Source organism: Petromyzon marinus, chromosome 8, assembly GCF_048934315.1.
Source record: "Petromyzon marinus isolate PM22_M1 ecotype Great Lakes invasive population chromosome 8, UKy_Petmar_22M1.pri1.0, whole genome shotgun sequence".
NCBI lineage: Eukaryota > Metazoa > Chordata > Hyperoartia > Petromyzontiformes > Petromyzontidae > Petromyzon > Petromyzon marinus.
In genome coordinates, this window is record NC_133674.1 from 10,584,132 (window position 1) to 10,596,392 (window position 12,261).

The 12,261-nt window shown below is 40.4% G+C and overlaps 1 protein-coding gene across 1 annotated transcript in view; it reads left to right on the top strand.

The window, feature by feature from the left end:
• TM9SF3 (transmembrane 9 superfamily member 3) overlaps window positions 1-12,261 on the top strand; it is a 62,533-nt gene that overhangs the window by 20,738 nt on the left and 29,534 nt on the right. The window contains exon 6 of the mRNA XM_032949701.2: window positions 5,376-5,507. Coding sequence (XP_032805592.1) covers window positions 5,376-5,507 — 132 coding nt within the window. The remainder of the gene's footprint in view (window positions 1-5,375; window positions 5,508-12,261) is intronic.

Genomic DNA, 12,261 nt, shown 5'->3' on the forward strand with positions numbered 1-12,261 from the left:
ACACGTCGTCCATGATCATAAGGTTGTGAGTTCACATCCTGGTCAAGTGAGTTGACTTGATAATTTATATTTGAGCCATAGAATTAGTACCATTTGGCTAGTAATCAATAGTCCCGTAAGAGAGACTGTCCCCTGCCATAGACATGTGTAATTTGCACCACTATCTCCGTCAGATCTGCCGTTGAAGATGAGTGTGACCCTAATGCACATTTGAACAGGGTAACCTTTTTACCTGAAATAAATAACATGTCATGAGTGCCCTTACCAACTTTAATTACAAAATAATGTCATGCTAATAGTCCTTGATATCATGTGTATAATAAATAACATATACGCCAATTTAATCCCAGTTGCTATCAGCGTCAAGGCAGTGTGAAGTTGTCATTCATCACAGTAATCCCCTGTAGACAGTGGTGCATCATGTCTCATTGGGATTCAACTCGAAAGAGATGCCAGACAATTGCTTACAGTGTCTCGTCAAAACCCATTCTCGACTTGACCACAAAATGGCAACTCCGTAAGCTGTCCGTGGGGGTGATGTTTTGTATTATCACGTCAGCTGCAGCACCTGCATTGTAACGATGCAAATTTCCCTAAGGCTGTATTCAGTGTTACCTGATTCGATCTATAAATACATGTAACAGTTCCTCAGCTGGAAATAAGAAAAGAACAAATCTAGTACAAAAGCAAATGTAGTTGAGATGTTGAACAGAATGTGTAATAATATTAATTCTGATGACCTGATTTCAACCATAAATAGTAAGCTATTTCACCTTAGTTGGCTACCATTTGTTCCAGCTCAGTGTTCTGAAATTGGTGTCGGCCCTATCCAGGCACCTCATTATGGGCTCATTTTGGCACCATCCACTTAATTTTTGGGAGCGGTCTCTAATCACTGTCCTTAATTTCCCTTTTGAAACTTGGCTGTGAGATGCCTTTTAGGGATCAGCAGTGTTTGTATATTGCACTATCATTATTTGTAGCTCGTTATACTTTCAGCGATTAATAGAGTATCGTTTTTTATAACAATACATATTTGCATGGCAAATTGCTTCTTCAAGCAATGAAGATTGAAATATCCAGTTGGGTGTCTCCTTGGTTTAGAACACTGAGCTCGTCATTGTGTGGATAAAATAAGTACCACTTTGTGTGAAGTCAGCAGTGGTTGCTCAATGGGAATACTTGTCCTCAACATAGGAATGTATCATTTCGCACCAATTGTTCAGTGCTTCCAACATACATGAGCACCATCCTGGGCCCATTTGAGCATGGATACACTTTTTGAGCTTGGTAATCGTGTCGGCTTATATCATCGTCCTTCCAATGCATCATTAACGCATTAATTGTTAGAAATACTGGACACTTAAAAAAGATGATTGCTTAATGTAGGCACTGCAGGGGTTTAGAAACCCTTAATTACGAATGGTTTAATACATTCACTATCCGTACGTTCTCCCAATGTTATCAAGGACCACACGGCTATATTGTTGGAAGATTTATTTTCTATGATCATTTCCCGTTTCTCATTTTAATATCATTGGAGGTGCACTCAGTCAGTAAAAACAAACCCAAATCTAGCAGAGTACCACATTCATTAAGCATAAGGTCAATGCTTATTTATGGTACAAACTGACTTCACTATGGGCTGTCATGTATACATTAACTATTGGAGCCCAATTATTAAAATTACATACGGCTTTTAAAATTCCTGTTTCATATATGTAAATAATATTCATGCAAAGCGAGGATTGTCTTTTGAATGTTACTTTATCAGAGCATTGCGCTTCTGTAATTGTATTTACCCTTCAGGGTTGTTTTGTTGTTTATCCTTGAGTGGGATTTGAACCTTGCAACCTTATGATTGAGATTCAAGCACTGATTACAGTGCCAACCTGCCAGATTAAATGTTCTAATTAGCTTCAGTAGGCTAATGGACATGTTAACCTTGCGCCTACGTATAGGATGATGGAGATGTGACAAATCATTCCATACAAAGCATGAAATAGTCCTCTCTTGTGAAGATAGATCTATAGTCGCATGTTTACTGCATTTATTGAGGTGCATTTATGAACACTTTTCATCCTATCCTGACTCCACAGCATTGCTAATGAGATATGCATGTTTCACGTATTTGTACAGCATTTTAAAGTGCAGTCACAATTTAACGTTGTATAACTTAAAGTTCTATTATAAATTAGACAAATCTAATACATCAACGTGGTCCTTTCATCACCACCGCAATCAATGCTGGAAGATGACCTCTAATCCAATCACTTACGGTCCGACAATGGCCCAAATCTTCATCACGCCTGCAACATGAACTGAACTCGTAGCGTAATTTCACATGTATGCACTCGTCCAAATGTGCACGCAAACATGTACACACAAAGACAAAGATCCTTCCTCTCGCCATACAGACTGTTGGGGCGAGTACTGTTAGTGGGCACATGTACACACAAAGACAAAGATCCTTCCTCTCGCCATACAGACTGTTGGGGCGAGTACTGTTAGTGGGCACTTAAGAAGGCCAGCATGACACGATAGTGGTGTGTGGCCAGAACCATGCCTGGTGGCCTTGAACTCCCCTGTGCTGATACATATTTAAAGCAGTCATCACTCCATCCTCATAGTGGCCATCTTGGGTGCATTATCTCCTCGGGCTGCCATTCTGTTGCTTCTTGTCCATCGATTATCTTGCATTCGAACGATGCGTGTCCCGATCAAGCCCACTTGTCTTAACAGTAAATATCACATTAGTTTGTATTTGTTACCTTACCCATACTATTATGTTACTAGTATAATAAATGTATTCTATTATTTCCTTAACCATGTTCAGTTTAAGCCTGAGAGTTAAATTATCCCTCTATATTTTACGTTTGAGCTTTTATTCCATTATTTCAGTGCTCCGTTGACCATTAAGCACGTACAGTCTTCCATGTGCCAAATAAAAATTGCTTCATTTTAATTCGGACTTCGTTCATAAAAAAACATCACGCAACTATGCATTTCCTTTACATATGTGCTGCTTTATATGAAAATGTTCAGAACATTGAATGCTACAGCGAGGTGTAGAACCTACAGTGGTAGCGCACATTCAGATAATGTCAGCACCATTGTTGTTAACACTGCCTTTAACGGAACATTGAAGAAGAAAATGGCCATCGCCCTGTGGTGAGTTTTTTTTATTTCCATGCCTAACCTTAATTTATATTGTTATCTGAATTTGACTGCAGCTGCAGATGACTGCAGCTGCAGATGACTGCAGCTGACTGCAGCTGCAGCCTACATAGTAAGGATAAATAATTATACAGATGGCCTTACTCTTCCTAGAACCCAGCCTGCATGGCCTTCATTAAAAATGTTGACAGTGCAACTATTACACTTGCGGTTTATAAAAGCCTTCAAACGACTTTTTTCAAACGGCACAAAGGCCTAATTTTAGTAACATGGAAAGTATCAGATTTGTATTTATCCCCCTGAGAACTTACACTTGAGTTTGACCTTTTTTATTTTGTTTGGTGGGGTTAACACAGCATACACAGTGCAGTGGTAGATTGAGCACCTCAACTAATGTGGTGTAAAACAAATGTGTGCTTTCTCCAACTGTGACAATCTTCAAATTTAATAGAGCAGGCAAGATTTAAACGTTGTAGTTCATTACCGCTCGAGCTCTGTAGGTAACGGAGTGAGAGCCTTTTACAGACTCCCGTCGTCGTACCAGAGCTTGAGTTTTATTGCGGTCAAGATATTATCTTATAATAATGTTATATGGATTTCTTGAATCTTCTCGATTCACCTCGGCTATAATGAGTCAAGTGAGGCAACGGATGATGGTTTTTAACACTCGGCCAAACCTAACGGTGTGAAATTGTAGGCAGTGGGTCACTTCGGCTGTCGATACTTGCGACAAAAGTAATAAACCTGGAGCTAACATACATCACTCACCGATTACACAATAAAGAGACGAAACTTAAAATAGGCATGCCTGATTTATATGAATCGCCTTGGGACAATTAGAAAGCAAATCGATGCAGAGACTCGCGACGTGCACAGCATACCGCCACGTGTGCTCGTCCTGATTACTGCACTGCCCAATGCAACCATCAGTCATTAAATGTCCCATAGGTGTTCGGGGCTTGGCTGGAAAAATGTAACCAGCAACGCCCTTGGTGCATTGAACCACTTGTGTAAGATTTGTTTTGTTGCTCTTGGTCAGTATTGTATATGTTGGGGTTCATATCACTTCTGCATTTTGCAAGAGACACTACAATTCGGTAATAAATGGTATCCATTCCTTATTGAATAACGACCCTGAATCAAAACAAGTCACTGAAGGGTGAACCATTCCACTCCTAGTATGAAGTGGATCGGTAGGCAAGTGGGTAGGGAGGTAGAATACATAGTAGGTAGTAGGTGTGTTCCTGATTTTGGTTCAATCTAAAACATTCCAAAGATCAGTCCTCGATACAAAATTCCGGACGATCTATAAAATTGTTTTTGTTTCGGACTGATGCTAAATGATGACGTAACAAAAAAAATACGTAATTTGTCATTTTATCATTTGTGAAAGGAGGATACCCAACACAAGTTTAGAAAACATCGATCCCCCGGTGATGTTAACTATGGCCAGGAATCAAACTCAGGAGGATCACATTCATATTGCAGAACAATAACCACTGTGCCCACCGCTCCACTTAGCATTACTGATGTATTTAGCAGTGGAAGCGAGCCCATTCCGTGTCGTATCCTTTGAGAATTTTAACGGTGCCAGTTTCTTCACAAGGAGCCCGTACGTAGGTTGAAGCACTAACCTTTGGCTCGTGGCCGTGTCAGAAATCGCATTCCCTGCTCGCGCGCGGTGTGAGAGACCGTGTGCATGCAAATTCTGCGTCGCACACTTCACGTAACGCCATATTCAGTGTGCACATCGCGAACTGTTTGCTTGAAAAACGCGTGTCCCGCAGCGAGCGCTATTAAGCGTGTGATGATTGTTAAGGGATTTGTGCACTTTGGTTCCAAACAGTTAATTCTATTTCCATTTTGTAATACCTTTATGAACACTTCACATATAATTGAATTATATACATTATGTAATGGGTGTAGCATTGTATTATTGATTCTTGTCGTATTTCGAATGCCGCATATTACTCTCAATCTGTAATTGCAGCCTTCTAAATAGTCAATTAATTTTCCGTTGGTTTTGTCAGCTCTGGCGATCTTAATAACAAAGACACTATCCCGTGCGGTCAAGCCTTGTGATTCACAGAAACCGCCTTTGACGAGCTACAAGATCTTTCCAGTGTAATACGTCATCTTAACCCGTTGCTCACCCCCCCCCCCCCCCCCCTTCGCTTGTGCCCCTTGTCCTTTCACAGATTCACTGGTTTTCCATCTTCAACTCGTTCATGATGGTGATTTTCCTGGTGGGGCTGGTGTCCATGATCCTCATGCGCACGCTCAGGAAAGACTATGCTCGCTACAGCAAAGAGGAGGAGATTGACGACATGGTGAGGATCCTTCCGCTCTCTGGACTGCACATGCCTGCCTTCTCAGTATTACCTTCTGGCTCGAAGGAAGAAGCAGCCAAAATAAAGTCGATGGTCTTTATTGTTATTGTCAAAACAACATCCGTCCATGGTGATGCAGCGTTACAGATCTGCTCGTGTAAATAAAAACGCCAGGGATTCGCATCTCAAGTCCCATGGTCACCACTGCCCTGTACATTTCCTGGGGAATTATCCAGTTGTGTTCTCAGCAGTAAAAAAAAATATTTTGAAGATGCGAAGTATAAAAGTAGTCTGCTGCATATTTGTATCGTTCAGATGCCAAGCGTGTAAGTACTTATCATCACATTGTTAATGTTATTATAATCTCGCCTGCAATATATTATAAAAATCATTGAGCTTTTAATTGGTTAAGAAAATTATTATTGCTGGGCATGGTGTTATAAGTAGTGCTTTGTCGGCAAGAGTTGACGGATCATACAGACTTAACTCTATACTTCGCACGGCTGAGGGGTGGCCAGGAGGTGGTGTTACAGGAGTGTGTTAATGAACCCACTATTGCAGACCATTGACTTATCTACTCAGACATGTTTGTCTTTAGGTATGCAGTATGCTTTCCTCCCAGTCTCAAAATACGCCTTGAAATGAGTTCACATTTTCATAAATGTTCAATGCAGACCCACGAAAAAGAGTATTTGAGGCTTGGTGAAGCTTTCCATACATATGTGTACACAAAATGAGTTGCTTAAAGATTTAACCATTAATCCCATATCGGTTTAACAGGTAGGATTTCGTGACCAATATCCATAAGAGGTTTTTTGGGTTAGATTGTGTAAATATAAATGCATCGTTAAAGCTATCACCATCTGTCACAGCCAGTTAGTAAGGTTTGTCACGTAAACAAAACATTCCAATTCCTTACTAGTTCAGCACACCGGTGTGCTGAACTGAACTAGCTTCATGATGATGCTATATGTAGTTACGGCGAAACATTGTACTCGAATTGTAAATATTGTTGGTTTACTCTCCAACACACCACTGTGCTGAATTTGTAACGAATTGGCATGTTTTGTTTACTTGAAAAACCTTACTAATTGGCTGTGTCAGGTGGTGGCGGGTTTAACGACGCTAATATTTATGCGATCTAACCCAAATACCTCTATAGATAATTCTAAATAAATGCTGTCCTCTGTAAACTATGCCATTGTTTATACCAACTGATAGTGATGCACACAAAACGCATAATAATTTGCTCTTATAAGGCAATGATTCTACAGCATGTGTTAACATGTATGTATGTATGTATGCGCAAGGGTGAGGTTTTTATATATTGGTTACCAATGGCAGTGCGGCTGACCTGAGTGAAACATGATACTCAGCGGGCATTAAGAACAAATCCTAATAATTGTCAAGCTGCCTTCATCCACCGTTCTTAAATTTGTTAAAATGTAACCATACTCTTTGGTTCTATTGGGTAAAGTCACGTAGGTAAAAAATGAAATACCTACGTGACTTTACCCAATAGAACCAAAGAGTATGGATCCTAGCAGTCACGAAAGCTTTAAATCTAGAAAAAAAAATGTGACCATGTTAACGTTCGTGCATTAGTTGGCTGAATGCACGAACATTAACTCCCATGAATGTTAAATGTGCTTTGTAGAATTTTATAAATGGTCAAAGCACTTTCACACTTGAACGAGACCTGAGCCAGTTACGGAAACTTCACATTATTTTGAGTTGAGCAAGTCAATATCCTTAAGAAAATAACTGTTGCCTTCAGACAACGTGGTACTCGATCAACCTTGGAGAGATGGTCTTGGTCTACCCTTCGACCAGCGTTTCAACTGGCAGCTTTCTGAATGTTACCCACTTGCTCTAAACCACAGAATCACTCGCCCGTCTACGTATTAGAAATAATAGATAACGTACATCCATTGCTATGTAAAGCCAATTGTTGCTATATTGGTGACAAATTATCTCGCACAGTAAAGAAATTGAGCTGGGTTTCCATCGAACCGAAACGTCTGAGAGATCATGTTGTTTAGCATTAGTGGTCGACATCACCATATCTTTGCAAACAAATTTCGACTAATGGGAACACTCACAATCACATGATTCGGCCTCATTGACCATTTGCTCTCGGCTCGCTCCGTTATTATTTGGTGCATGTGCTCCAAGGCTCCTGTTAGAGGGAATAGAATTAATTGTATTGCTGTGTGTATGGCGATTGTGCAGTTAGGCACACTCTTGTATATGTATGTATGTTGTACGTTATTGAACTTCTTTCGCACTGTGCTTATAAACATACCGGAGGTATCCTCTTGGGTTTTTGTCACTTATTAGATTGGCAGTTGTGTGAACCGTTGCCATTTTTACATGCAAATGTTATCAATTTAGTTCTATATTCTTAGTTTTTTCGGTAAAGTCACGTTGAAGAGAAACAACAAAATATTTTATTATTTTGTTGTTTCTCTTCAACGTGACTTTACCGAAAAAACTAAGAATATGAATTACTGCAGTCACGAAAGCTTTAAATCAAAATTTAATTTAGTTCCAGTTGATGAACATTTCTTATTCCCATTGGCAGCTTTTTCTTTTTATCAGTCGTTCTCTACGATTACTTTTTGTGAACACCAGTGTTGCTCAAGTTCCCTCTGCAGTGGTGATGCTCTCCATGCCTGTGGGTTATAATGCGCGTGACGCGACACAACATTGGAAATGGATGCAATTCCTACCTGCATGCACTTCGGCAGTGTCACCCAGGCACGCGGATGGGTTCGCTTGTGTTTCTTCAGTGAGGCTCGAACTGCCGAGAATGCCGGTCTTATTGTGTTACCTCTGAGCAATGTCCTGTAGTGTACAGTTAACGTGACTGTTGCTGCAGTGCTTTTATCTGGCTCCCAATGTGTGTGCACCTTGGTCAGGCGTTGATTTAAAAAGCAGTCTGGGATCACAGAGTGATGTTGCAGCATTTATCCAGAGGCGTGAACGATAAATGTTATAACTCCATTTAAAGGGTGACATTTGCCCGGCTTTTCTGATGAAACAGCATTTTAATGATGCGTGAAAAAAAGCATTTTTAAGAATGCAGCGATGTTGTGCAAAAGCTGGTTAGACCACATTTCTGAATTTTGTTGTTTGGCCTAAAGTCATTGATTCTGATTGACTTATTTCGCCCAATTGTGCTGTGCTTGCAACAAATGGTTTTGAATAAAAAAAAATAATGCAGAGCCAGTGTTTCTCTCCTTGTTAGACCACAGCTTCACAAAGTACAGAACTGTGCACAGTGGATTTAAGGAGAGACGTGTTCATATGCTGCTCGATGTGTTGCATTAACCCTCTTGGGAGCAAATGTAAATATTCTGCAAATGAAATACGACATTAAGCTCAAACTGCATAATGTATTGTCCGTGCAGCTGGCTCTGCACAAAAACACATAAAGAGCTCATAGAAAGCCAATATTAATCGAATTAACTTAAATTGGCGTAACACTGTCTATCCATCGCAAAGCAAAAAATGGCATCTCCATGCCCTCTGAATTAACGAGAGGAGAGTGGTGTCCCTGAGGGCCTTCTTTTGTAGCAACACATGCCTCTGCACCAAGCTGTTTTGAGGAACGGTTGGCAGCTCGTGCAGAGATCATGTGCATGATAACCACCCACACGACTATGTGGTGGTACTTCAGTTAGGCTGCTTGCCTCTGCAGATGTTGCAACCTGCGGCCAGTTACTCGGTGGGGCATATTTGAATAAAAGGCTGTTTAATAAGTACTGTGATAATAAGTGCAAAGCAATGCTATTTCATTAGTAACCTGGCTGACACAGTAAAACTTAAGAACCTCATTTGCTATGAAGAAGGGCCATTGCCCACAACATCACCTATTACAGTAAAACCTTGGATTGCGAGTAACTTGGTCTGCGAGTGTTTTGCAAGACGAGCAACATTTAAAAATAAATTGTAACTTGATAAACGAGCGAGGTCTTGCAATACGAGCAGTACATATACGCTTTGTTTGCCGAGCCTCACGTGATTACAACTGAGCCGATGGTTCTTCTCTCTCTCTCTCGCTGCGGGATTGTGGGTAATCGTCTCTCATGCTCAGTCTCAGTCGACGTGCCTCACTCGTATAGTCAACATCGTTGCGAGCGTATACTGTTTACTGTCGTGTTGTGACCACGTGTGTGTGTGTGTGCGCGTAAAGCATTTTTGATTTTGTCCAAGTGTAGTGACTGTTCTTTAGTAACTGTACTGCAACAATGCCCCCTCCTCTCCTCTCTCTCACACCAGCCACGATTACATTTAAGTTATAAAATTTATTACGTTATATTAAATTTAAATAATAAATATATATAAAGGTATTTTGTAGTAATCATTTTTATATAAATATTTTTGGGTTGTGGAACGAATCATCTGAGTTCCATTATTTCTTATGGGGAAATTCGCTTTGATATACGAGTGCTTTGGATTACAAACACGTTTCCGGAACGAATTATGCTCGCAATCCAAGGTTTTACTGTATATATTTTTATTTTCATTTTTAAGACAGTGTAAATGATGAATGTGCTGAGTTTTTGCTTTAATCTCAGGTGGCTGCAGTAACTTAGAATTGTGGCAGGTCCTTCAATTTTTTTTGTTGTGCACACGCTTCAATTGTTCATTTTTCCCAGCACAGATAAGTATATAACCTTTTCATTTTTAAGCCCATTAGGGATTTTATGAAACATTTAGTGATTTTTTTTAAGGTCATCCAACCAATTGAATAGTCTTAAAACATTTTAGACAGTCGCATCGGTTATAATGAGACCACATTTGAAGATATGAAGTCATTTATTTGTACGTTACTGCAGACAGCTACGCAATGCATAAAGATTTGAGCTCTCAATCAGAAGGTTGTGAGTTCAAATCTTGTTTGGGAGTTGATTTTGCCCATTATCCCTTTTTGGGGTCAATAAAATCCAAAATTAACGTGAGGCATTCTGCAGTGGCGCTCTGGATATACTCGCCCCCTGCCATAAATAGTACATGAGCACTGCCTCAATGGCCATTTGGGTAGGAAATCACTTCGACAGAGACTTTATGCTGGGAGTTAAACTTACATCACAAATTATTGCATGTTAAACCATTATTACATTTGGGTTTTCACTGAATAAAAAATATATCTCTTGAGAATAAAAATTATAATTAATAACTGGTCTGACTGCCATGCATGTGGGAGCGTGTGCCGCTAGTGTGGATGTATTTCCTCTTGAAGTGATCTCTGAATTATCTTCGTAATAACCCATCTTGGGCCATTCTCTAATCCTGGATATTTCACTGTTCTACGATAGTTCCGATTGGATATATCTTCAACTCACGATATGGCATCGAAACAACAATTTGAGTAACATTGTGAATTACATTATGAAAAAAATGCGTTAAACATTAATACAGGAGAACAGTTAAAGCCTTGGGCATGAATATCAGCAGATCGACCCCTTGAGGACAGCCACTCGCCTTCGAAGAAAAGTCCCACTCGGCAGCAAACCAGACCATTGGCCGCCGCTTTCAGTGTTGCTTATTTATTGCAAACGAGTGTAAAACACAGGCACACTTTTTATAACGCGATTGTTTATAGGATGGGATGCAGTATATATTGTATTGTGACATGAAAGCTGCCGCCAGGTTTTATGAACGGCTGCAGGGATCATATATTGCCTGGGCTTTTCAATAACAGTCTCTTACCACCAGAGGGCAATTAATTAAAGCTGTCCGAGGAAAAGCAGTGGCAATGGTCTTGGGAGTTTGACTGTCGCAGGCAGCCAATGATCATTCGATTTAACCCTTGCATTGAACTCTTGAACGCAGGCAGATCAAAGCCATTTCCACTCAGTTGATTATTCGGGACGGTGCTCATCTCCTTTTTGCACTCCTGGTTGAAATTCTACATTCCCATGGCAGGGGCCATTTCCCTCATTGGATGGTCACTGTTGACTTATCACAGTGTTGTACTAATGAAGGGAAGATGCAGTGATTGGATGCTTTCTGAAGATTTAAATTTGGCAACCTTCCAATTGTGAGTTGGTTAGCGTTACCAAAGTGTCGACTGGCTGTCTTCAATGTATTAGAGGTGAATGTAGCCATGTTTGCTTTGTGTTCCACTGAATTATCACACTGTGTGCGGCAGTGATTTGAGCACATGAAGGCTGAACTGCTGTTCGTTAAGAGACACTCTCGAGTGACAGTAACGGGATGGTTTGTGCAGTCGCGTTATTGCCGTTAGTGCCGTGAAGGGGAGGAATTCATGGCTATGGTCAGTGAAGCAGATTCATAGACGCTTCATTTGCGTTTTGAATTATTGACTGGTGCTGAGGTAAAGTGTCTTGACCCATCCATTCACGGGTATGCATCTGTTTGAATGCATTGATCTACAAAGCCCTTTTTTCAGTGGATTAAAGAAGGGCAAACCCAATAAAACTAAAAGAGCAAAAACATTGTTATCTGGCACTTTACCATCCAGAATGCTCTTAGCCGGCATCTGCCATAGGCAGCAATACAAATCTTCCATTGCGTATATGGAAAATTTCGCCAGCCATCCGGCATCCGGATACTGCCAAGTGGTGACGCTCGCCGAAGTCTGTACATACGGTACTGTACAACTGTATACCGTACTCTAAATGGCCCCACTGCTTCTCTACAATTAACTTCGAATGCTCTAACACTTACTGGTGAGTACTTCTGTAAAAGAGTACATTTCTCATGTTTTAGCTAAAATGTAGGC